Source organism: Nanorana parkeri, unplaced genomic scaffold (assembly GCF_000935625.1).
Source record: "Nanorana parkeri isolate BGI_ZX_2015 unplaced genomic scaffold, ASM93562v1 scaffold1112, whole genome shotgun sequence".
NCBI classification, from domain to species: domain Eukaryota; kingdom Metazoa; phylum Chordata; class Amphibia; order Anura; family Dicroglossidae; genus Nanorana; species Nanorana parkeri.
In genome coordinates this window covers 77-27,081 of record NW_017307380.1, presented here as the reverse complement: position 1 = coordinate 27,081, position 27,005 = coordinate 77, and the positions used below count along the sequence as shown (strand labels likewise).

Sequence of the window (27,005 nt, the reverse complement as noted above, 5' to 3'; positions counted from 1 at the left end):
TTTTTTGTATTTTCGGCATTAAGAAGCGGAATTTTCCCAGCAAGCCAGTCACTAATCTCTTTCTCTCCCATTCTTGATGCAGAGGAGTTTGTACTTGCTGCACAGAGGTTTGGACAGGTCACACCTATGGAAGTAGACATACTTTTCCAACTCGCTGATTTATATGAGCCGCGGGGGTGAGTAAAATGTTATAGCATTGTTCTTACAGTTAAATGCAAATATATGTATGTATGTATGTGTGTGTGTGTATGTATATATATATTATATATATATATAGAGATACATACATACAGGTGTGTGTGTATATCTATATCATATATTCTAAGCTTTTTGGGGCATTTTCTTAAAAGCCATTTCTACTTTTTATTGCTGACAAAAGCACAATTTAAAAAAAAAAAACATTTTTTTTTAACGTAATTTTTTAAAATATTGTAATTGAATTACATTGAGGTATGCTGCCATCCCTAGGCCGCAGTGCCATCTACAGACTGCAGGCTTATTTTGTGAATGAAGTCAGATGACATCATGGTCACATGCACCCCTCGGATTTGGTTCCTAATTGTTAGTGGGGACCAGGGCTATCAGTCCAGCCTGATAGATAGCAGTTGCTCCCAGACTAAGGGAGGACATAGAATAATGTACCTTTTAGTACGGGCGTTGTTTTTTCTTTTTAGCTGATTTAATTTCTTTTTTACCATGTAAAATCCAATTTTCACATATAAATGTTTACTACAGGGTTACAATGGTATCACAGTGTGTTATGGCATTTCTAAAGAGAGATCAGTGCATAAGGCATTTCCTTTAGAGTTTCTCGCTTTCTCTTTCTCTTCGTTAACTCCTGAATATAGTGGAGAGTATACACTGAGTGGCCAGGTTATTATGACCACCTGACATTTGTAGGCAAATTAGCTATAATTTTGCGCTGAAGTTGCTAGAGGGCCAGACCATTATAAATAGGGAAGCAGGTTGTTTACCACGGCAGTAGAAGGGATTTGTTTCTGAAGATACGGGTAAACAACGCTATTGAACAGCCTTTGAACGTGGGATGATTGTTGGCGCTCGGAGCATGGAGCGAGTATCAGCAAAACACCAGAATTCGTTAAATGTTCAAGAGCAGCTGTTGTTAAAGTGTTTAAAGACCGGACTGTCAGCCGAAAATCTGGGTCTGAACGTGCAAATTGTGGCCGTCAGCGAATATACAATGTTAGGGCAGAACGGAGAGTGGCAAGATTGGTACAAGACAACAGAAGGGCAACAGTGCATCAAATTACTGCAGATCTTAATCAGGGATCCTCTCAAATGATCTCTGAACGCACTGTTCGCCGTACACTGCATCGTATGGGATATGGAAGCCGAAGGCCTGTTCGAACACCTTTGCTGTCTGCAGTTAACAAGATAAAACGTCTCCAATTCGCACAGGAACACAAGGATTGGACAGTCGAGCATTGGAAAAAAGTCATGTGGTCCGATTAATCATGTTTCCAGTTGCATCATGCAGATGGCAGAGTGAGAATTTGGCGGGAACAGCATGAAAGCATGCACCCCACATGCATGAGTACAACCCTTCAAGCTGGTGGGGGCAGTGTTATGGTTTGGGGCATGTTTTCCTGGCATGATTTGGGCCCTTTAATTCGTGTGGAACAACGTCTGAATAGCACAACATACCAAAGTATCGTTGCTGATCAAGTTCATCCTATCATGTTGATGGCGTATCCCAATGGAGATGGCTTCTTCCAACAAGACAATGCGCCATGCCACGGTGCTCGTATTGTGCAGGAGTGGTTTCAAGAACATGAGGGAGACTTTACCTTGCTTAGGTGGCCCCCACAATCACCAGATCTCAATCCAATTGAGCATTTGTGGGACGAAGTTGAAAGAGCCATCAGGCAGCTGGTTCCACAACCATCAAATCTCACAGAACTGGACAGTGCTATTCATCAGGCATGGTGTCAGATTCCTCGCATCACCTTTCAACATCTCGTGGAGTCAATGCCAAGAAGAATCGCCGCAGGATTGAAGGCAAAAGGTGGCCCAACGAAGTACTGATGGGGTGGTCATAATAATCTTGCCACTCAGTCTATAAAAAAAAAGCCACTAGGGACCCACTTTAAAACTGAGTGCGAATGCCACTATCCGTTCTCCATAGGACACTTCACACGAAGTCTACATTTTACATTTCATAGATGAAATGCAGAGCACAGTGTGTATCTGCATTGGCCTTTTGGAGCGTCCTCTGTATAACACTTCCATGATGGGAGGTGTGGCCACATGACTTAGGGGCCCACTGTTGCATTTTAAAAGCATTACAAGTGTTAAAACGTGCTCATGCCCTCCCCAATAAAAATAGTGCCTGTTCCAATCTCTGCACTGCAGCATATTTTTAAAAATCACATGTCCTTTTTTTTTTTCTTTTTCCTTTTTTAGTGCATTCAGAGGCCCATAGAAGTCAATGGCAATGCATCAAAATGCATATAACGTGTGTTTTCATGCATTTTGATGCTTTGCCAACAGGTATTGACAAGCCTTGGCTGTTACTTCTCTCCACTCCGAAAGCTAAATTCAAAAACTCATTGAGAACGAGAGTCAATAAGTAGTTTACTTTTGTCAACGCAGAAAGGAAATGCAAACTAACTCAGGACACCTCGCCTTCCTAAAGCTACAAAAATAACACCTCTACCCTCATGCATAGATCTGAATGGGCCCCAACAGTTTCCTCTTCCTCTCTGGGACTTTTTACATTTGATAAAATGAAGAGCCCCAAAGCAAGCCACATGGAGATGCTAATTGTTTTTCTTTTAAAAAGCAGCTGGATGGCTGCTATAAGGTCATAGTGCTTATTTTTGTTCATGTATCTGTATATATTAAATATTTCTACTACAGAGCTAGAATGAACATGTATCAGAAATGTTGTGCTTTGTCCTTTTCAGACGCATGACGATGGCCGATATTGAAAGAATCGCTCCTCTGGAAGAGGGAGCATTGCCCTACAACCTGGCAGAAGCCCAGAGACAGGTACAGCTATATACTTGTCAGTAAAGCTTAGCATCTCTTCTGCAGGTGGTATATATAGCCTTTGCCTGCACAGTGGGGGAAGCCATGCTGTACTCTGAAGCAATATTTGAGAGAGCAATTTTTTTTTTCCCCGAGACACCGGGAGACCAAGACGTTACCGATGCTTGACATTTCTCATGCCGCTGTGTTTCCTGTAATTTTAGAGGTCATATCATCTTCGATGTCTTTCCACACTGATGACCCTTGTGTGTAAAATGATACTCGCCTTTACGGCGCCGCTGTTCGTGTCCAGCACTGTGATGTTCCTTCAGCCCCAGTTGACAGAAAAATAGAAGAGGAAAAATGAGAAGTCTTATAAAAGTTTAACTGTCGTGAAAGGCATTGAGGAGCTGCCATTGCTATTTCTTCTGAAATTAGTTGCCTGGCTCTCATGCTTAATATCTGACTGCAGTGCTTTGAATTACTGAGCCCGGGACAAGCATGTGGCTAGTGATGTCAAAAGTGCTTGAAAGGCATATTTGTTCCAGGTCTGTGGTGCAAATAGTGCTGACCCTTCATGATACACCAGCAACTGACAATTCAGACGGAAATCCAGAGTGACAGCCCCTATAGTACTATCAATTCGACTTTCCTGTAACAACCTTTGTAGGTAACAAATTTTACATCATTGCTTTTTATATCCACTGGAACAACCCGCAGTGGAACTGGGCAGATGAATAAATACAGAGTTTAAAAAACATGACAATCACATCTACAGTATTTGGATCTAGTAGACATCCTCTTCCAGAGCCATATGCAATAATATAGACCTCCCCTCTCCTTTGTGACTGGAACAGCCTCCTCTCCTCTGGAAAGACTTTCCGCAAGACTTAGGAATGTGCGTGGGAATTTGTGCCCATTCAACCTAAAGAAAATTTGTGAGGTCAGGTATTGATGTTGGACAAGAAAACCTGGCATGCAATCTGCATTAAAATTCATCCCAAACGTGTTCATTAGGGGTGAGGTCTGGGCTTTGTGTAGACCACTAGTGATGGGCTCGGGCGTGATCGTAGCTCCACGTGGCCAGCCCGCCAGGAAGCTGGCAGCGCCAATCACAGGCACTGAGACATATCCCGGTCCGCAGCTGCAGAGATCTGGAAATGTCTCCGTGCCTGTGATTGTCAGCTTCCTGGCGGGCTCGGCACGTGGAGCTGCAAGATACTTCTCAAACCATATCTCTATGGAGCTGGTCTTGTGTACCCAAACTGATATATATATTTTAAAACAGGATTTCACTGGCCTCTGTAGATACAGGCACCGTGGAGTAACTCATCCTACAAATGAAATGCAAGCTCTAACTGACCTCTTTGGATGCAGGCTTTGTGGAGTAACTCATCTTCAAAATTAAATGAGCTCTCACTGACACCTGTAGATGCCGGCACTGTGGAGTAACATCTTCAAAATGAAATACAGACAGCACTTTTACTGATTTTTCAGAAATGTCCCAGCTGCCAGCAGTGACTTGACAGCCTGCCAGTCTTCTAATCTGTAATGTAAACCCACACATGGGTGCACATGAAGATGGCGGAGTGCTGAGATCAAATTTAAAGAACTTCAGTGCTTCTCTTTTGAAATTTGAGCATGATTACCCCCAGAGTGCCTGCAGCTACAGAGGTCAGCGAGGGCTTGTTGTAAAGCTTATTTGATGCTTGATGTCATTAAAGCCGGGCCACAGTTCTACTTGGAAAGAAATGCTAAAGAGCCACTATTACCATTACCACATCTTTGTATATTCAATCACACCTGCACCAGACATATATTGCATTTATATAACTTTGGTTTGCGGCCGGTTGCTGGCTTAACAGCGTCAGTTGACCACCTTTTTGTTGAGTTATTTATACTACATTGACGAAGATGTTCCACAGGAAGTTTGCGGTGTGCCCAAAAATGCCTCCACCCATCTCACCATCACGTTAAATTTTGCATTACCAATGGGTTTCTTCATTATGATTACAAAATGATTTTACGGAAATCAGTCTGGTATGCAAGACCTTCAGATAATAATCACTCTCTGCATGTTCAATCATATACATACAATTTATTATTGAAAGTCTAGTGACTGTATGTCTGCCAATCACCTGACAGGAGATCCAGACTTCCTGTCTTTAAAGTGACTCTGCCACCACACGGTCACTTCTATCATAATGCCAGCTTTGGGCGACTAGTGTCAAAACTCTGCCGCCTTGCTTCTTCCCGACTGCTCTAGGTATTTAACGGTTCCGTGTGTGTTCAATACCAGATACCCCCCAATGCATGCTGTAGATCCTCCCAACGGTTCCTATGTCCTGTAGTGACGTACAATTCCGGCAAGAGGCAATACAATGTGCGAGGACTGGGAGGGAGCAGGTATTCACATCCGTGGTTAGCACTTCGTTTTGCAGCACTGGGGGACCCCAGTTCCAATCCCAGTCAGGACACAACTTGCAAGGAGTTTGCATGTTCTCTCTCTGCTAGCATGGGTTTCTTCCGGGTTCTCTTGCTTCTTCCCGCACTCCAAAGACATGCTGGAAGGTTAAACGAGAACTATGGGGTAAGTGTTTTTCCCCATAGTTCTCTTAAGGGTCACGGGAGGACATATACTAGCGTCCTCCCGTGACCCAGAGCTCAGTATAGAGCGAGCTACAGCTCGCGGTATACTGATACCGTTGCAGCCGGGACGGAGCCCGACATTACTTTCGAGAACCAACCAGCTGCGTGATTGACAGCTGGCTCTGCCTATCTGGGGAGGGTGTTCCTACTGGGAGCGGTGACTGACGGTCACGGTTCTCTGCAGGGAGATTACCGAGAAGTGAGCGTGCAACGCTATATGTTCGCTCACTTCCCAATCTATTGAGCCAACGTGGGACAGTTTCATTGTCGCGCGTCGGTTCGAACTATGAGGATGAGTGATTTTCACTCGCCTCATAGCTCTCCTTTCATTGGTTCCTGTCTAAATGGGCCCTGTATGCATGAACAGTAGGGACTTTAGATTGTAAACTCCTGGAGGGCAGGGACTGATGTGAAGGTGCAACTGTGTAAATTGTTGGCACTACATAAATACCTGTAATAAATGAGTGTTGAATACCTCCTCACCTAGAGTTTAAAGGCACAGGCCACCGGCAAGGTAAGTATAGATGCTCTTCTTTTACAGGCTGAGGTTAGTTTGGAAGAGACCCTGTGATGACAAGGTCACTATGAGATCTGTGTGGAAAAGCAATACGTTCCAATCCTCTAATGAAAATGCTGGTCTGCTGGCTGTCACACTGATGTGATTCGCACTTGCTGAGCCCATGGTGTTCTGATTCCAGACTTCATTTGCTTGGATCGGCGCTTAGAAAATGTTGAAGCGAGAGGATTACCGGGACTGCTGGGCAGTTGGCATTTTCGGGAAGAGGTCGGCAATGGCTGAGCCCCCACATTATCCTCTCAGCGCAGGTTTCCTTTATGGTCCGCTGTGATGTCCTCATTTGCTATATTCCGAGCTTCATTTGGTCTCCCTGGCTGCTCTTAACCCTGCGTCTGCCAGGAGGGAAAGGTTCACAGTGTGCCTCACGTATGTTTCATTCATGTCATTAGACGACTCCGTAGCAGCCTGCTCTTGTGTTTAAGGCTCTTTACTCTGTAGGAAACGAGTCCTCGCTGAGTGCAATTATCTTTAAGGGCTGCGTCTTTTCATGTGAAAGCACTGCAATTATACATACATCACTCTAATTACATCCATTAAAGGGACACAGTGTTTTGTTTTTTTTTGTACCTTTTTAAACACTGGTAAAAGAGGAACATATAGTGTTTAGGAGCGTTTCTTTGTACGTCTTTCCTCCCAAAGTACCCTAGAAGCACGACAATTTTATATAAAATATGTTCTCGTTTTGATGTTTAATATAAATATATAATTTTTGTCCTGCTCTTTGTCTTCTATTTTAAGATGATGGATCTACATATATATGTTTGTATTATGTAGTTATTTTTTTTTCTGACCGGTATAGCTGTGTCTTGCCTTTTTACATTTCACATTTTGGAAAAATAGGTCATCGCCATCTATTTGAGGAAAAAGAAATATGACAGGTTTGCAATTTGAAGCATTTGCATGCAACTCCCAACTTCTATAAATGAATAAAATAAAGTAATTATAAATTATTACTCTAGCAGTGGGACATCTCTGCCATTGCTCATTGCAACCTGCACGCCTAGCTGCTGTTCATATCCAGGTCGGGACTGTGTCCGCAAGCAAGTCCCAAGCTGCATGCGGGCAGGTTCTGTCTTGGGTTGTCTGATAGAAATGCTAACTCATTAGGGTTACTGTTTATGTACACCTTAACAAGCTCCTCTTATTTTCTTCCTTTTTGCTATGTTAAATATGCCATTGAAAGTGTTTTTGTTATATCTCGTTGAGGAGTTCAAATAGAATAAAAAGACAGGCTCTGCGGTGTTTTTTCATGCATTGTTGTCGGCCCTGCCCAGTCCAGTTATGAGCTATAAATAACACCCCCCATGTTATGGAAATGAGAAGAAGAGCAGGTGTTCTGTAGTCCTGTCCTGGGGTGACAAAGCAGATACAGAGTACGGTGAGCTGCCAAAACGTTTTGGCCAAAAATGGTACCATGGGCAAAATGACGATAGTACCGTAATGGCTGAAAACGTGGTGCATCTCGAACGCCTCTTCTCCCCACTTGAAGCCAGTCTGTGTCCCTTCCGATGCCCGCTGCTCTGCCCCGCCATTGTCGGCAGAGACAGCAGGGGTCCTGAGGGACACAGACCGTGGGGCAGTGCAGGGAGGAGAGAGCTGTCACAGAAGGCGTATCTCTCCTCCCACACTGCCCTGCTCAGCCTCTTGGGACAGGCGATGGAGTCAGGATGGAGAGCGGGTTACAAGCACTCTGCGATCAGAAATGATCACTGAGTGCTTCTAGATAACTGAGGACATAGTATGCTTACTGTGTCCCCAGTTATGAATGAACAGGAAGTAACAGGAATGAACAGGAATGAACATCTACATTATGAATGAACAGGAATGAACATCTACATTACTTCCTGTTCGTTCATGATTGTGGACAGAGTAACTTTACACTTTAAAGTTTATAAATGGACAGGACAGCACTCAGTATAGAGGCTTCCTGTTCATTCATAACAGGGGCTGCAGAGAATTAGACTGAGGACTCTGTGTCCTCAATCTCTTTTTCTAATTTAAAAGGGAAATTATCATTGGAGTAGCTGCCCATGGATGGACAGTAGCTGATTAGGGATAACCCCCCCCCCCCTTTTTTTTTCTTCCCCTTCTCTGCCTTTCCCCCATATTTCTAGCCACTGCCTTTCTCCCTTTTCTCTTCTTATACCCCCCTTCCCCACTCCGGACCTCGACACCTGGTTATTATTGGTTGGAGATTACTGTGTAAACGCATATTGTTCAATGACGCCTGCTCGCAAGGCCAAGTGGCAACTAGCTATACTAAATCCGGAAAATGTTTTCCTTTATGCTTTTGTCATTTAACATCTCCTTCTTTATGTTTTTTCATAAGTATTTCCTCTTTTTGTTACTTTTTGTTTTATATTGTAAAACCAAAAATAAAGAATACTTTAAAAAAAAAAAAGGGAAATATCAGGGGATCTGTTTTGGTGCATCCCTAGTTTAGATACACTTTTAACCTTTGCCAATTGTCTGCAGCTTGGGACACAGGTAGGGCTGCACTACTGTTACTTATTATCAGTGCAAATCCTTTTAATGGCTGCATTTTTTTAGTACATTTTTTTACCAATGAAGGACATAAATAAGATTTATTATTCCCAGCGGTGGCTGATGCTTTCCCTCTCTGAATCTATCCATGGCTCAATGGACAGTTGTGAAGATTCTGCCAGAAGTAGCAGTTTGATTTGCGGGTGTCATGGAGGATTTGATGAAAAATAAAACCCTATGGGGAGCAGCATTGGCTATCATCACTTTAATGGCTCTCATTTAGTATAAAGCTCCAGTTGTGCCAAGAGTGGCATTGGGGATGCTCAGTAAAATGTTCAGGGCAGCATTACCACAGGCTTTTATTCTATTACCGTATTACTTGCTCTTGCAGAAATTTGTGGGTAAAATCAGTTTCATAAAATGCATTTTCTTTACTGATGAAGGCTGCTGAGCTAGCACCAAAAAAAAGCCAGTTTTTCAGCACTACCCCATCAGATGATCTTCACCTGAATGGCCATCATTAGGTCAAAGTGGACACCTGGGCTGAGGTTTTTCTGGAAGATTTGTATCTGTTATTTTATAGACATCCATGCTGGGCACTGTGAGTGTGATACCAAAGGGAATAACATACATACCATTTTCTGGTTTTCGGGTCACTTGATGTGTGATAACTGCAGTCTGCAGGTGATTTTGAGTTGTCAGCTTAAAAGTCCTCAGAGGCAATCAGGTAAGCTTTTTCCATGCTAACTCCGGGCTGTTAAATCTACCCATGCAGGAAGGTGCGCCCTCCACACCGCATGGATTAAATGCTCGTTTGGCTAGAGAGAAGGAATAAATACAAATAATTACCTTACTTCTCATTCCCGGCATCCAGCATTCTCCTCTGCTGTCCGAAAACTCCAGAATGTGGGCAAAGCCTTCACTGTCCTCCCATGCAGTGCAGGACTGCTGGTCCTGCAAGCCCTTCCTGTCCTCCCATGAAGTGCAGGACTGCTGGTCCTGCAAGCCCTTCCTGTCCTCCCATGAAGTGCAGGATTTCTGGTCATGCATTATATAATTGGTGGCACCAGTGATCTGTGACCAGCCAGGCAGCAAACTGAAGTGTTTCTGGTGAACCAATCACTTGGAGACAGGCAAAACCTGCAGGAGCAAGAAATAAGGTAAGTTCTTGCACTTACCAAGAACTGGACTTGATGGACTAATGTCTTTATTCAACCTCAAATACTATGTAACTATGTAACTTATTACTTCCCTACCCTATTCAAATGAGCATTTAATCTGTATTTAAATTCCAAATTGCCTTGTTTCATGGTGTCCTTCATCTGAAACCTTACACAGGGCTGTGGACACACCATGCTTTACATGATCAACATACCAGGAGCTCTGTCAGCAGTGGATTGTATGGTTCAACTTTGTTTCTGCTCACTCTGTAGCACCATGGAGTATGCAGAGCCATGCTTTTTACACCACAGTTTAACACAAAGCAACATAGATGCTATTCTATTTCTTTTTTTTCCCCAAAAAATCTGATAAGTGTAAAAAATAAGTCAAGGCAACTGGACTTGCTGTATTTTCTTGAAGATGTTTCACTGGTCATCCAACCAGCTTTCTCAATTCAGAATGACTTGTACAAACATTACCTAAGAATGATGCCAAAACACAAGATGAACAACATTGTGTATGCAGTCCAGTGCAGTGAGTGCTCAGAATTGTATGCCGGTGAAATAAAACAGCAGCTACACCAGCGTATGGCACAGCATAGAGCCAAACCCTCTAGTCAGGATTCAGCAGTGTAGCTACATCTAAAGGAAAAAGGTCACTCCTTTGAAGACAGTCAAGTACACATCCTAGACAGGGAGGAGAACTGGTTCAAGAGAGGTGTAAAAGAGGCCATTTATGTAAAAATGGGGGGGGTGGGGGGGGGGTGAGCCATCTATTGTCTGCCACATACAATGCTGTTTTACCACCTATCTCTGGGCGGGTTATTAACACCTAGCTGCAATTATGCAAATGCATCAACACCTGGTTGTGACTAGCAGATTATGTGGATTGGAGCGACATTCACCATATTTATTCCCAGATGATAATTTTTGTACAAGTCATTCTGAATTGAGAAAGCTGGTTAGATGACCTGTGAAACGTCTTAGAAAAAATACAGCAAGTCCAGTTGCCTTGACTTATTTTTTTACAGATCTACCTTGACCTGGATGAATGAGAACATTCGCAGACAAAATCTGATAAGGGTTATTTATATATATATATATCCCTTAACATTTATTGTATCCTGGGGGTCAAACATAGTCCTCTTTTGCTATTCCCGCTTTGCTACTCCCGAAGAGTTAGGAGGTCTTCTGAAGGTCATACTGTCTTTTTATCCTTCCAACAGTTTTTTTGAGTTTATCTCCCCCCCCCCACCTGTATAAGAACACATTGATTTAGAATAATAATCAGATGAGTTTCTGAATCAGAAACCCGCTACACGCCACAGGTTCCATTCCGGGCCTGAATATCCTTCAAAACCATCCACAGGTTCCCAGGGCTCTTAATGGATGTGTCCAATGTCCATGTACCAAGAATAAAGAAAACTAGAGCCGCACGACTGCTAAATCCTAACAATCCATAGTTTGTACAGAGAATGAGTACTTCTGCGTCCAGTGGGAGATGTACTAATTCTCTGAATAAACTATGGATTGATTGGATTTAGCAGTCGTGCGGCTCTCTTTTTCTTTATTCTTGGATGCTTTTCTTAGTTCACAAAGTTATCTCATGGAGATCTGATTTTCCTTTATGGATTTGTTTTATCTATGTTATTACACGTGTCAACTTGACTTTAAGTTTAATTATGTGTTTGTTACAAAATAGACTTTCTGAAACAAAACCACAACTGTGCCGTCCAAGTCTGTATGGAGACGCCTGCTCTAGACCACAGAGGATTGATGTAGGCTAAATTTTGGCGTGAGACCTCATACTAGTCCAGGCTGGGATGGGAGGCGGTGGGGCTTTTTTCTTCCTTACTCTTTGTGAAAGTTATTCTGACCTAGTTACTTTACTCAGCAGGATGCGTCATCGGGAAGAACAGAGGGGCACAAGAGCACCCAGAGGTGTGTTAGCTCGAAGCTGACAACATTTGCTGTTTGAATGCCATGGCAGTGCTCAGCATTTTTGTTTCTAATTTCTGTTGCTTTGCAGTTAGCTCTGTGTAATATGCTGTAAAACCTCTTGTATTGACATTGAGTGTAAAGCACTGCTTTAGCTCATTTGTCCATTCGCTTGGCAAATGTTCCTTTCTCTTGGATGCATACATGTCCGTTCTAAAAGGTTAAAACAAACCCTTGCCTTCATCCAGTGTGATAAATTAGCCTATGGACTGTAAAGTGAGCACGTGTAGGTGTCTGCATGCATGTTCAGTTTCTACACATGCATGTTTCAGTTTATTTACCAGGAGCCTCCGAAGCTGGGGGCACCTTTTTATTTTGCCAGTTGAATAGTAACCTTATCAAAGCTCACTCCAAAATCTTTTCTGACTAGCAGACAGAGGCAGCAATGCCTCAGATGATCTCACACTGCAGGTACACCACTACGAGGCTCAAGGCACAAGAAATGCGTTGCAATTTTTAGGGGAAATTAAAGACCAGATGTATTTTTTTTTTTTTTTTTAGTTTTTGGCACATTAAACATTTATGGGTGTTCTGTATAAGAAAGCAATTTTGTTCTTTTTGAGTACAGGTCCACTTTAAGATCAACATAAGTCATGCTGTCTCTATGCATGCCTCAAATTTTGCATCATCCTTAACCTGACAGAAAAACATGGATCACCAATGTAATGCAGCAATTCAGCTCTGAAATTTGCCAGGCATAGGGGTTAGTACCAACAGATTACTGGGTTTAAACTAGGGATGTTCAGATACCAAGTACTGTACTCGGTACAAGTAGAGATTCTTTTCCAGCTCCAAGTCTAGAGAAAAATTCAGACGTTAGGAGGCAGCTGTCATTTTTATATATAGATATATCTATTAGGGATGCACCGATACCATTTTTTCAAGTACTGATACTTGTCCAAGTCCTCAGATACAAGTACTGATATACATTTTTTTTGTCATGTGACCATTTTTCTAAAATAATACAGACTAATGATTTCAGGACAGTCGTGAAGCACCAGGGCCCAGTCGCAAACTGCAACCGATGCAACCCTGGTAGTTCTCGTAAAAATGCCAAGTATTGGTATCTAATCATTACTAGTTTAAACATGATTTGCTGACTCATTAAAAGAGAACTATCGGGTAAGTGTTTTTCCCCATAGTTCTCTTAAGGGTCACGGGAGGACATATACTAGCATCGTCCCGTGACCCAAAGCTCAGTATATAGCGAGCTACAGATCGCAGTATACTGAGCTCCGCTGCAGCTGGGACGGATCCCGACAATACTATCTGGATCCACCCAGCAGCGTGAGGGACAGCTGGCTTTGCCTAGAGGCAGAGTCAGCTGTGCCCGCCCCCTTCTCCATCCGGTACTCCAGTCAGCACCTGAGGATCGAGGAGGGGGGGAATCCCTGCAGGGAGATGAACGAGAGGTGAGCAAGCAACGGTATGTGTTAGCTCACTTCCCGATCTATTGAGCCGACGTGTGACAGTTTCATTGTTGCACGTCGGCTCGAACTATGAGGATGAGGGATTTTTCACTCACCTCATAGTTCTCCTTTAAAGGACCACTATATTGCCTGGGTTCTGAGATCTGGGATCCTTTCCAGGCACAAATATAGCCACTTTAACTGCAATGTTAGTTTAACTGCAATGTTAGTTTATACATTTAGGTGAACGTGACAAATTTCACATTCGTGTGAGACGAATACTGTACAGTAAAAGAGATCCTTCACTAACGGCTTTGTTACAAGTCCACTACTTCATTACACCACATTATTCATTTGTTCCTATCCAGGGAGCCTTTCTATTCCAGATTTGGGACTCTATTAATAAACACTAATAATCTGGCCATTGGAATATTAGGCACTGAGTAGTTTGGCCTTTTGCTTGAATATGTTGTCACTAACCTGGCTTCTTTGTAGTTTTCTAAACCCCTGTGGAGTGAAACATTACTGCTATAAAGCTAATAGATCGCAAAGCTTGCTTATTCATAGCTTGTACTGGTCACATTGTAACTATTTTATGGATGTTAATGTTTCTGTTTTTGTAAGTTTGATCTCTAAGGATAGTTTTATGTTCTGAAAAGCTTATTTTGTTTTGTGTATGTTTACTGTAAAGATTAATTTACCTCCCTCACCTCACCTATGTATTTATTGCATATACTGTATTTCCCACATCTGCCGAGCAATGTAGTGCAGACTAAAGTGAAATAGAAATCTACTTAATTTTTTTAATTCATGCTGCCATTGATGTGTGGACAGGTGTGAAACATGAATAGCTTTTGGTGCTTCTACTTAAAAGGAGAAACATACCTTTTTGTGAAGCTTCTTAGAAGGATAGCTTTTTTCCCTGAAGCATGTGCCACATACAAGTTCCAGAACATTGAATACGTTTCCTTTAAGGAGAACTCCAGGAAATGTTTTACCCCCACACTGCAAGAGTTAAGTGCTTGTTTCTGTCTAGGTTAAAAAAAAAGTTATTCTCACCAGAAGATCCAAGTCAGCTTTTTCTTAGACCGATCCTTCCAGTGTCTCTCCCCCTCTCTGCAGCGCTCTAAGGTCCCATAAATCATCACGTCTATACACGGTGTATAGACATGAGGAGGCTGAGAAAGATTCCAGTGCTGCGGCGGAGGAGTAGACGGCTGTGACAGCTGGCTGGCTCCGGAGCTTTGGGCGAGTATATCTTTATTTTTGAACCTAGTCATAAACAAGCACTTGACCCTTGAAGTGTGTGGGTAGCTCCACGGTTAAGAAAAAGTTTTCCTAGTGTTCTTTAATACCCCAGAAGAACTTGCTCCTCCCATTAGAACCTCCTCATACAAGGGTTCAGGTTTGTGATTGATTCAGTTTAAATTTAATAGCAGAAAGGAAAGCTTTTTGGAGGTAAAAGCTTTTGGAGGTAAAAGCTTTTTGGAGGTAAAAGCTTTTGGAGGTAAAAGCTCTGAACATTGTAGCTAATTGTTGAAAATAGCTTTGTTCATGGGCATTTACTGCAGTATCCCATTCTAACATTATATCAGGCTTGGATGAAAAAGTGTAACTTTAGTGTACTCAATGCGCAGTATATCTGCACTGCCATTTATTGTGAATGGCATACCAATGAACATAGACAGTGTAAAAAACGCAAACTGCCCTTTAGCACACCACCCAGCACAGATGTGCCTAAAGGTTTCCAAGTCCATGACCTGGAGGAAGTATGCAGATACAAAAGAAAAAGATGCATAAGAGGTCCATATGTGAATACTTGTTCTAGGTCAGTGACTTGAAGCACTAGCAACAAGTGGTACTACTCAAGGTGGACTACCCCCACCACCGTCTGTGTGTGCTATGGCTATGCAGGGGTCTCTTTTTCCCAAAAGTCTACATTAGAGTAAGATGGGTCAACACCACATTATTTCTTTTTCATTTCTATAACAATGATTGCACCATGTGCAACGTATTGTGTATATGACATTATGCACCAGACCCTGCTCTTCACTAACGTTTCACCCCAGATGTGGCTTAATAACTGAGGCAGGGAGTTTTGGTGGGAGGTTGGTGAGGCGTGTATTTATACACATTTTATTACTTTGAATTCCTACATTTAAAGGGACAAGGCATGATAATGGCAGCAATAATGTCCATATTCATGTCCCTTCTCATCGTTAAGCCTGTACAATCCCTCCACTAAAATCCACTTAATTTAATCAAACTGCAATTTAAATCTAGTTAATTAAAACTAATAGTGTTATTAATAACAATCATGATAAGCAAGGTGCCATGAAACAGATCTATAGGTATGCTAATAGAAAACAAAACAAACAAAAAACCCTCCACCTCTGATTAGGCCCCTTCTGGGGTGAAAAGCTTTAGAGGAGAAGCGAGAGTAAAGTTTGGCGTATAATGAAATTTGTATCACATAATGCATTGTACGGGGTGCAGTAACAAAATCATTTGGCACTGATTTGGCTTCCTCCCTTGCACTGAAATAGGAGGGGGTTCTTGAGAGCCAGGCAGCTAGCATTTTCAGAGAGCTCAGCATTTGCAGTCTTTTTGCTAGGACAGGTTTCTCCTTGTCGGCTGTTCGTCAGCGCTGGCGCGGGTCTCTGATCCAGGGCTGACTCCTCTGTCCTCTTCTCTCATGTCTCACGGTGTCTGTGCGGGTGCACGCTGCTCCATAGACTTAGCTTGTGTCTCTCCTCGCCTCCCGGCCGAACATCTGGTCTGCGCATGTGCCCGCCCCAAGATCCTTTGCGGCCGCCCGAGACCCTTCAGATGTTTGGACGGGCGCGCGCGGCGAAGACACAGGTAAGTTTTAACCTGTTTGAAAAGGTTTTTGTTTAAAGTTTTTGCATACATCTACTGCATCTATGTGAGGGTTTAATAACCCTTTAAGTGTAAAGCTGACTTTTTGGACATTTTTACAGTCCAAACCCTGTAGAAATGCCCATGCACCTGGACATAGGAAGTCTTTTGGGCTTTTGATGGAGGGAAATAAACAATGATACTCTATATTGGCTGAAGCGCCTAAGAGGTCCCAAGGAATGAACCCCCTGGTTGACAACCACCATTTGAAATAAACCACCAGTATGAGGGCAAATCTCTGTGTTTTTCTGCTACCTCATCAAAAAACTGCAGATCAAGAAGTACTTCTGGTTTCTTACAAAAAGGAGAAAAAGGGAAGAAAACTGAGCATTGAATTGTAATACAGGGCTGTTGAAATCAAAAAACCTTTACCATATGCAATTAGAAAAGTAAGTGTTTTAAAAGTGATAATTTCCTTCTCAGCTCTCCTGACATAATAATTTTATGATCCTTATTATCAGGGACGCCAAATTGGGATTATAAAGGCAAGCAATTTGCCGTATTGAAGCAAGCTTTTCACTGTAATTGTTCTGTTGTAAAACTTTATAAACCACAAAGAATTATCTTGTTAATGTAATAAGTGTGTAAATGAAACTTTAAAAGAGTCTACCAATCCTTATTTGTGTCTTCTGAGGCTGTCCCGGTCCAGGCCTCGGCATGTCCATGAAAATGGCATTTCATCCAACTCTATGCATTGCAGCACATTGAGATGCGGCGATGTGCATTGTGCTGTGTAAAATAGAGATGCTGCAATTGCAATGCACACGTGTTTGGTGTAACCAATTGTTTTCTATGTGCCCCTTGTGTTGATCAGTGCAGATCAGTGCGCACCTGTGTGAACAAGCCCCTACAGTGTACAGTTTCTTCTTCCTGATTACCCTTCTGGGCTATTTAGACCTTGCATGCAGTGCTACTTTAAAGTAGAATTAAACTCTCAAACATTTTCAATAGTCCAGATAAAACAAATATACAATGCTCAGCAAAGTATTTCTTGCCCAAACACTTAGTTATAATGTTTCCAAACAAGTCCAACTCTCTCAGCTCTGCTTTCCTGAGCTTCCTGTCCAGTACAAGATCACATGGTAGATCAGTCTCCACCTACTGCCCATCTACTAACGGGGGTGGGGAACCTCCAGCTGTGGTAAAACTACAAATCCCATGACGCATTGCAAGATTCTCACAGGCATGACTCCCTGAGACAGATGCATCATGGGATTTGTAGTTTCACCACAGCTGGAGGGCCAAATGCATCCTAATGTATCCCTATGCTATTTCTGGCCTCTGTTCACACCAGCGCAGTCCGTTCCAGGCCAGAAAAATACTGCATGTCTCATTTTGTCTGGTCTGGAACTGCGGGCAGGTTCACACCATTTTCCGGACCAGATCTGGTCCGGAAAATGGTGTGAACCTGCCCTCAGACAACTCATTGCAGCACGCTGGAGAAAGCATTGCTTTTGGTTTGTAAGGATTTTATTGAAGACTTTTTCATAAACAAGTATATAGCGTGTGCTGGAATATGTACAGCGGGAATCACTAACTTATGCATGTAGGCAAGATTATTACTTTTTACCAGCCTTGGGCATGGCAGTGCAAAAATCTGCTCTCTGCACTAAATGCTGTTGTGTTAATGGTTATCTGTGGCTTATGGCCTTAGAGCATGGATATGCTTATACATTTTTGTTTAAGTTGCTTAAAAAAAAAAAAGATGACTACTTCATATAATTGTTACCTGTGTGTGCATGGGACAGTGGCAGGTGGCTTCCAACAATGGCCAACTCTCATGATGTTGTTGTTTCTCTTTCAAGCATCAAGGCTCCGGTGAAGTGTCTCGCACTATCCTTGTCCAAGTGGCCGAGTCTGCTTACAGATTTGCTCTTGGCTCAATCGCTGGAGGTTAGTCATGGTTGACTGTAGCCATTTTATCTCTATTATCACATCCACCCCCTCCCTTTTACCATGTCTGGTTGTACAATGCCCTCCCTGTTTATTCCCACAAGAGTTTTCCTTCACGGATCATTGACGCGTGTGCACAAGCCATTGTACTGTTGTACATCGGAGGGTTATGAGTTGTACCTGGGGGCTTGTCCTGCTCAAAACAACTTTATAAAGTTAATAAGCAGAGACAGACTTAGTGATCTGCTTTAATAAAGTCTTTGACAAGCCTTTTAATGTAACCTCATTAAGTTTATGAAAAGTAGGCAGCCGTAGGTACACGTGCACTAGAGATAAATTGTCTCTTGTTACTGTTTGGTAATATGACTTTTTTTTCTTCTTGTTGCCCCTTTTCTCTAAACAGCTGTTGGTGCTACTGCCGTGTACCCCATTGATTTGGTCAAAACACGGATGCAAAACCAGCGGTCAACTGGATCGTTCGTAGGAGAGCTAATGTACAAGAACAGCTTTGACTGTTTTAAAAAAGTGTTACGGTATGAAGGGTTCTTTGGACTTTACAGAGGTCAGTTAACTATTTTCTTCCATGTTTTGTTCACGTTTTTTTTGTATTCAGTTTTTTTTAATGATTGTATTTGAGAAAAGGAACATAGTCCAACATACAAATTTCAGAACTGAACTCCTAAACCCCTAGGCCTCAGCATTTCGGACAAGATCAAGTATTTTTTGTACTTGTGGAGAACATTTTTGGCCTACAAATGAAAACTAATGCGGTGGACCTTTACCACCTTTGACTAAAAGTCACATCGGTATACAGCTCTGCATGCTGATATGAAATCATCTTGCATTCATTAGCTAAACATATTTTTCTTTTACTTTACAAAATTTTTTTTCCACCACTTGGTCCACTTTGGCCGTAATCGTGCCAAAGCATTGCATCCTGGGAAGGTAACATCAGCAGAGCATGGCTGGGAAATCCCATCTGAAATCTCTTCTGTAATCTCATGAGGTCTCAGGGAAAGGCATTTTGCTCCCCTGAGATGATGTGCATGGTCACATGTGCCAGAGTTCCAGGAAGTAAAGGGAGATCTAGTAAGCTGCCTTTAGTTAAAATGGCCACTGTGAGAAGAATAGGGAGGAAAAGTCAAATAAGATATGCAAAGAATAAAAAGCCGGCAATTTATCTAGAAGTATGTCTTTGTAGATTACTAAACCTTTCTAATGGTGACTTTGTTATTTTGAAGATATGGGTAAAGTTCCTCTTTAACCCCTTCCCGACTGATGATGGGATTATAGCGTCACGATCATTAAGTTCATAAACGACCGGTGACTGGATAATCTGGTGAAGGAGCCAGCGCTTATTGAGTTACTGCTGTTGAGGGGTCCAAGGCAGACCCTCAACAGCAGATTATGTGGTCACAGTCCTGTGATCACAGCGAGAGCTAATTGCAGAGCCGTAACAGGCACAGAGCCGGCAGCAGCTCACTGTTTTGGTCAGCTGTGAGCCCGCTGAGAATACTGTATTCTACTCACAGATACGAAGTATCAAAGCCCCTGTAAATAAAAAAAAATAACCCCTTAGTGCCCCATAGTTTAAAAAAAATGTTTTAACATTTTAAAAAAGGAAAAAAGTTTTAAAACGTTTAAGGAAAAAAAAAATGTTTTAATAAAACAATAAGAAATATAGTGCCGAGGAGGCTATTAAAGATTGGAGACAAACATACCACATTCTAAAATTGTATTTCACTGTATTTTGTGACCTAGAACTCCTAAAATAAATTGAAATCCCAGACATATGATATACCCTTTAAATCAGTACAAATAAAATAATTTATTTTGAATTACTTTCTGTTGGCTACACTAATTATGTACACATTATTACTGCCAAAAAATGGGGGGGGTTTTTGTTATTAAAAAAAAAAAGAATTTATATATGCATATGTCATATCAAATCAAAGCCCATTTTGTATATGTGTAGGTGCAATGAATGAGGGAGATAGAAATTATGGTCCCTCATTCATTGCATAGCAAAAATGGCTAAATTGCTCCGGTCCCTAGGAACTAAAAAATTTCTGAAGCTGTGTCACTAAGGGGGTTAGCATATCCCAGTCACATGCCATACTGCATTTCAACCATAAGCAGGGAGGGGTACTAATGACCAGTGTAATGTCACCGGACCACATGTATGCTTTTATTGATCACTGGGAAGTTACTGTTGTAGTGTAATTTCGCAGCACAGGACCCACTAAAGAAGCCATTGGGTAGTAAACGTTACATGTAAAAAATAAACCAAAAACTAGAAGCGATGGATGCGGAATTTTTTAAGTGAAATCTTGCGTTGGCCATCTTTCAAAATGCCAGAAGACCAAACCTAATGTGTTTAGAAGCTTGTGTCAAACTTAGTTAACCAATAAATTGTATATTTTAAAGTTTGTCTGGGCAAGTACGAAAAAATACCAGAAATCCAGGGTGGTCCTAACTTCATTTTTGAGCCTCTGCTGTGCCAACATCCCAAGCAGTGTTGTCAGCCCTGCATCGTTCTCCCATGCTGCACTTCAGAACATCTCCCACATCTTTGTAAGTAGGTGTTCTGTAGTCCAACAGAAACAAATTTCGACAAGCCTGAGATCACAGCTTAGAATTATTTTTTTGCAGCTCAAATGGTGTAGGTTCACAACCTGAGCCAGCACTACAGGAAGAGGCACTCAGCTGCAAAGGGAAGTTCTACCCAAGCATGAGAAGAGAGAAGGATTTAAAAGGAAGAGCAGCAAAGAGGAGAAACAACCATGGATTACAGTTAGGCACACATTACAGTATTGGTTTATGTTAAAAAAATCTGAGGGTTTAATGTCACTTTAAGCTCCCCACTGTATTAGACCTCTAAATATTACAGCTACTATGTTCCATTGACCTAGTTAGTGTCAATGAAGCTGTATGGAATATTGGGTGCTGAACTCTGACAGCCACTGCACTTGCCTCCAGGCCATTCGTGTGACTATTGTATAAACAAAAAACAAATTGTTGGAGAAGGCTGGCGGTGTGCTGGCAATATAAAAAATCCACACCAATCCGTGCCATGTAGGAAGTTATCTTAAGTTCATGTGACAATCGTTCGGGCTTGTTCTAGGGCTAGTGCATGCAATCAAATACATGCTGTCTAATGGGTCCTCATTGCAATTGTTAACAGTAAGGGACTGCATTGGTTTCCTGAGCATAATTGGACCTAAAACTAGCACAAGGTTATTAAAATCACCAAAACGCTTTCACCTAGCTCATGACAACGTTCGTAAATAAAGATCACGTGCAGTGCCATGTTAGCAAGTGCTACAACAGATTCAAGAAAACTATGGATGCACAGATACCGATACTGTATACAAGATGGCCGCCTCCACACATAGACACGCTGCAGAACAAGACATGGCATGTCAGTAACAGGGGAAAGAAAATCGGCTGCATGGAGACCGCAGGCAATACTAGTGACTAATTCTTTGCCCTTGATCCTTTTTGGGGCTGCTGACCAACTTCTAAAACTTCTAGTTGTCCAGCTGTCAAACTGTTCCAGTGGCAGTACTTTCTGAGACATGCATTTGATACCATATTTGCTAATTACATATGCAGACTCTGCCTCCTGCTTTGTACTGTCGCATAGTAATAGCCAATTTTCAATGCTACTCTCCCTCTCAAAACTGGTCTGACCTGATTGAAAACAATAAACTGTCAGCAGTCACAAGCAATGATGCTAATCACATTTCACCGGTGACCACTAGAGGGAGCTTTAAGGTGCATAAAATATGTCCTTTAAAATATGGAGCAATACGGCAAACAAAAATGGTATTCACAGTAAAAAATTACCTTCAGGTAAATGTTAAAATACCATTAAACTTGTTCAGTAAATATAATATATCCAAGAAGCAGGGCTGTAGCTACCATGGTGTGAGTGAGGCACTCGCCTTGGGCGCAGCTGAGAGGTGGTGCGACCAGGGCCGGCCTGGCTGCGCCCCCTCACCCCTTTTGTCATGGCAAGCACAGGGCGCATTGGCAGCAGAGGTGCCAGGTGGCCAGCACAGCCGCTGCTCGGCAGAGAGAAGAGGAGCTGCACAAGCTCCAGCTTCTCCTCAGATCCCCGCTGCTTTCCCCCGCCTGTATGGGCAGAGGACTCTGTGTCCTCAATCTCTTTTTCTATTTCAAAAGGGAAATGTCAGGGGTCTGTTTTTGACCTTCAATATTTCCACAAAGCCCCCAACAGTAAAAAAAAAATGAATACAAATCATAATAAAAAAAAAAACACACACACACATGTCAAACGAAATATTTTTTTATGCTATTTTGGATTTGGCCACCAGCGCATTCTGCGCATGCGTGCCACCATCCTGGAGGCGGGGCGCATGACGTCACATACCGCACATGTCTGTTGGAGGGCACAATTTTCTGTTCTTTCTCGGCCCAAAAAGAGCTAGCTACGGCTCTGCCAAGAAGTACATGCTTTTTCAAATCGCACATCTGAGTGAAAAACTGGTGCCTCCCACCTAGCCCCGAAATTAAAAAATCTGAAGGCTGTAAATATTAAAGAAAATACTCCTAAAACCACAGAAACATGGATCCCTGAAACTGTGGGTGTCACTGGCCCATAAACTCATAATGACATAAGCAAAATGATGAAAACTGTCATGTAAAGCTTAATAAAAAATAAAAATAAATAGAATCTCACAACTTGTGAAAATACAGACGTAGTGTGTAGAGGGGAAATGACATCAGTGGGGTGTTTTTGTTTTCTATATTCTGCTGATTTATGTCCTTCAAATCTATCCGCACCCCCCGACGTCTCAAATGGTCATAATCTGGATGCCTTGCCAAAGCGTCTGCATTGTGAGAATGATGGGATTTCCTCTCCCAAGTACCTTGCTTTATGCCCATGAAAGGAGCTGGTGAGGAGGAACACCAATTTCTGTAAACCTTTCACATTGGAGAAATGTACAAATCCTTTCTCTGTCTGCTTTTATTTTTATTTTTTTTACATGTTTTACAGATAAAAGTATATTCAACGTTTAGAACATTTTTTTTTTACATCTTGGAAAGAGTAGGGAATGGCTAAAAAAAAAACCCTGTCAGGTATTTTTTAGCCATCTTTGTACTGTAGACATTACAGGAAGTAAAAGAAAACTTCTCCAAAGTGAACAAAAATTTCCTCTTGGTTATCACCTGAACAGGTGTCCCCATTGGAAGATTTCCCCCACCTCTTGTTCTGGTCACAACTGTAAGATTTTGAGTTTCCCAACTTTTTCTGTCCTATTGACAATGGTCAGCAGGTTAGAGAGGGTGAATCTCTCCAGCAGGGTTAAAGGAGAACTATGAGGTGAGTGATTTTCACTCATCCTCATAGTTCTAGCCGACCTGTGACAAAGAAACTGTCACAGGTCGGCTCAGTAGATCGGGAAGTGAGCGAACACATTAGCGGCGTTCGCTCACCTCTCGATCCTGGATCCTGTCACTGCAGAGAGCCGTGACAGGAGAGGGGCTGGTTTTCCCCCTCCCCTGTCCGATCCTCCAGCGATGACTGGCAGAACGGACGGGGGAGGGGGCGGGTACAGCTGACTCTGCCTCTAGATAGGCAGAGCCAGCTGTCAGTCACACAGCTGGGTGGATCCAGACATAATTGTCGGTATCCGTTTCAGCTGTGGCGTCTCAGTATACTGCGAGCTCTGGCTCGCGGTATACTGAGCTTTGGGTGACGGGAGGACGCTAGTTTGTGTCCCCCCGTTACCCTTAGGAGAACTATGGGGAAAAGCCCTAACCCCATAGTTCTCCTTTAACTTCTCCACACTATCCAAAACTAAAGTTTTATCTGTACATACACTTTAACCACTTGTATACCAGCTAACAAGAAGGTCGACAAAAGAAAGGTGGGCTCTTGCGTCCGGCCTCCACTGTTCTGCGCTGGAAGCCTGCTCACAAAACAAAACCCGAAAAAAAGGAGGAGGTGGTGAACAGAGAAGAAAATATTTTCTGAAGTTAGAGGAAAGAATACATCCTTTTTAGATGTGAATTCTTTGTACAAGTATCTGCAGGGTAACCATGGGGTAGCCTAGGAATATTGTGCATCTAACGTATGCATCGCATTCCTTTTTTTGTTTACCATTGCATTCAGGGAACCCTGTGTCTGCAGATGACTAGATGTGACCATAGAGGGAAATGAGAGGTTGTCTTTAATTGGCTTATATGATTAAACTGGTGCCAGTTCTTTTAAGTGGAGCAATGAATAAAGGCCTGCTTGTTTTGCTGTATAAAAAGCCAGTTTATTTGGGGCTTACATTTTTTTAACGCATGTGCGCTGGCTACAGAGATATAGTCACTAGTTCTTAGGTTCATACTAATATAAGTATGTACAAATATGTTGGTTTTTAAAATAACGAACAGCTGTTCAGTTTTTCTTCTTCAAAAACATCTACATAAAGTTGGGCCCAGAGCATTATGAAAGGTGTTTCATTGCCACCAGGAAGGTCAAGGGAGCAGGGATTCTGTGTGTGGTTCCCACTTCAGTTCCAAGGGGATTAGCACCTTCACTGGAGAGTTCGCACATGCATGCTTAACTTTAAAATCTGGGGTGGTCCGGAGCACTTGACCTCAGATCCCTGCTATTCCCACCGCAATGTTGTTGAGAGGATGTTTTGCTTTTTTGCTTGCTTGCTGTAACTTTTATGAATTTGAACAAAAGGTATAACATTGTCTTACAAAAGAAAGAGGTTTCGGCAGGCATCCAGGTACATATAACTAGTTCTGTTTTGTCATAGAGCACAATTAAGTATAAATGGTCATCTTTAAGGGTCCATTCACACCTATATTTTAGGTGCAATTCGGGATTCCTGCGACGGGAACTTTCCATTTCCTGCAGCAGAAATCCCTAATATGCCGTTTACAAGCAGCAGCTATAACCCATCCAAGTTAATGGTCAGGTGACAGCCGCTGCATTCGAATACTGACAAACTGCATGTAATCAAAAGTGATACGATTACATGCGCTTAGGAATCCATCACTATCCCTGGAAACTGACAAAATACAACTAAAGGACTAGTCATCAGTATTGCCTGTTGGCTCCATGCATCTAATCTGTTCACCTTTACTGATATGCTGTGCTTTGTTCTAGACTGTGTCTCTGTGTAGAGTTGGCCATCTTGCTAGAGAGCCGCCTTTTGCTTCCCCTTGTCACAGCTGCCCTCCTGATGACTGGTGATCTGATGATTATAGAAGGAATATTCAAAAAGCAGCAGGTCAGGTTTAGAGAGCACAGATCCACAGAACGAAGCAGGGAGATCCTTACACTGCAGGTCTTCAGGTACAGCTTCCTCTCCAGCAAGGAGACCTGTAAGCAGTATAGTAGGGACATCTCCCAGATCTGTGAGACAAGCAGTCAGAAGCACAGTGACTTAAATCTCGCACTGCGGATACTGGATCAGGAGTGCATAATCTAGACAAATGGTACTGCTTAGGCCCAATTAACATTTTAGATGGTCCCTATCAGATGGTATATCTTCACTTTAAGTGCAGGTCCATGTTTAGGGCAAATGCACTTTTACATTTCTGTATATTGAAAATTTATTTGCTACAGAGTTTGTACTGATTTGGTTTTATTTTATGCAGGTCTTTTGCCGCAGCTGCTTGGAGTGGCACCAGAAAAAGCTATTAAACTTACTGTAAGTGAAATGTGTGCCAACATCATGTTTGTTAAAGAGCTCATCACACACGTTACAATCTGACTGTACAATCTACTTTAGATCTACCAACAGTTCTGCATGCAAGGATCTGCCTGGATGGATACAGGCTGCTTAAATAGTATAGATAGTGCTTATTAGCTAGTTTTCCCTGTTCACACCTTCGCGTTCCATCCAAAACGTGCAACATGCTTGCAGTGCCATTACTTGTTAATATCTGTGAAGGTTCTCATTCATCCAGGTCATGGTATATCTGTAAAAAGTTGCCTTGACTTATTTTTTACAGATATTGCTTGTTAATGGCACCCCAAATGCGGCCGGGCGGCCACGCATTGACGCACATAAAACACACACAAACGCGTGGTTAAAAAAATGCGGTACGCCTGTAGCAGAATATGCTACATGCGCTACTTTCCTGCTTTTGTTGCACATGCGGCACCCATTGAAATCGCAGGCGTTCATGGAACAGGCGTTCATGGAATGTGATGGTGATCTTTTATAATATAAAGCTGTACATCGTGCTTTTTCCAGAATGTGTCTTGTGTGTGGAGCTCTTTCCTCTTGCAGATGTATTTTAAGCCTGGAGTTTGTATTTGTGTTTCAGATAAATGATCTTGTACGAGATAAATTTACGATCAAGGATGGCTCCATTCCTTTTGCAGCTGAGATTCTTGCAGGTGGATGTGTAAGTATTAAACTTATCCGTACCTGCTGAATGTCTCTCTGCTTTCTTTTATCAGTAAAAAAAAAAAAACTATTTCAGTTTATACAGGCAGCCTACATCTGCTTTTGTAGTATACCTATCAGGATCACATAAAGCCCAACATCTACATCACTGAGGGGTACAATAGAAGGTCTTTTAATGTGTCTCCGCTTCCAACACTTTCCCCAAACAAAAGGTTTTTTTTACTATCCGTATTTTAAGGTAGTGTGCAAAGCTGCCCTGTGTTCCACAACCATTGGTCATCACATCCAGTGTAATTTAATAAGATGTCAGTACTGCACTTTAAAGCAGATGCAGAGAGGCATCTGTTCAGTCCCAAATGCATTCTGAAGCAGGACAATTACCCCAAACATACAGCAAAGTTATTAAATAACTATCTTCAGTGAAAAGAAGAACATAAGGTTCTGAAAAAGATGTTGGCACCCACAGAGATAATCTAAATCCACAGAACTGTTGTTGGTTCTCCTTGTTGCAACTTACCTTCCGAATTTCTTACAA

General features: G+C 42.2%; 1 protein-coding gene across 1 annotated transcript in view; it reads left to right on the top strand.

Annotated features, from left to right (window-relative positions):
• LOC108796419 (calcium-binding mitochondrial carrier protein Aralar2-like) overlaps nucleotides 1–26,468 on the top strand; it is a gene marked incomplete at its 3' end in the record, with an annotated part of 79,156 nt that extends 52,688 nt beyond the window's left edge. The window contains 6 exon segments of the mRNA XM_018567890.1: nucleotides 83–176; nucleotides 2,928–3,012; nucleotides 17,993–18,080; nucleotides 18,484–18,642; nucleotides 25,713–25,765; nucleotides 26,388–26,468. Of these exon segments, the coding sequence (XP_018423392.1) occupies nucleotides 83–176; nucleotides 2,928–3,012; nucleotides 17,993–18,080; nucleotides 18,484–18,642; nucleotides 25,713–25,765; nucleotides 26,388–26,468 (560 nt within the window).
• Nucleotides 26,469–27,005: the final 537 nt, after the last annotated feature.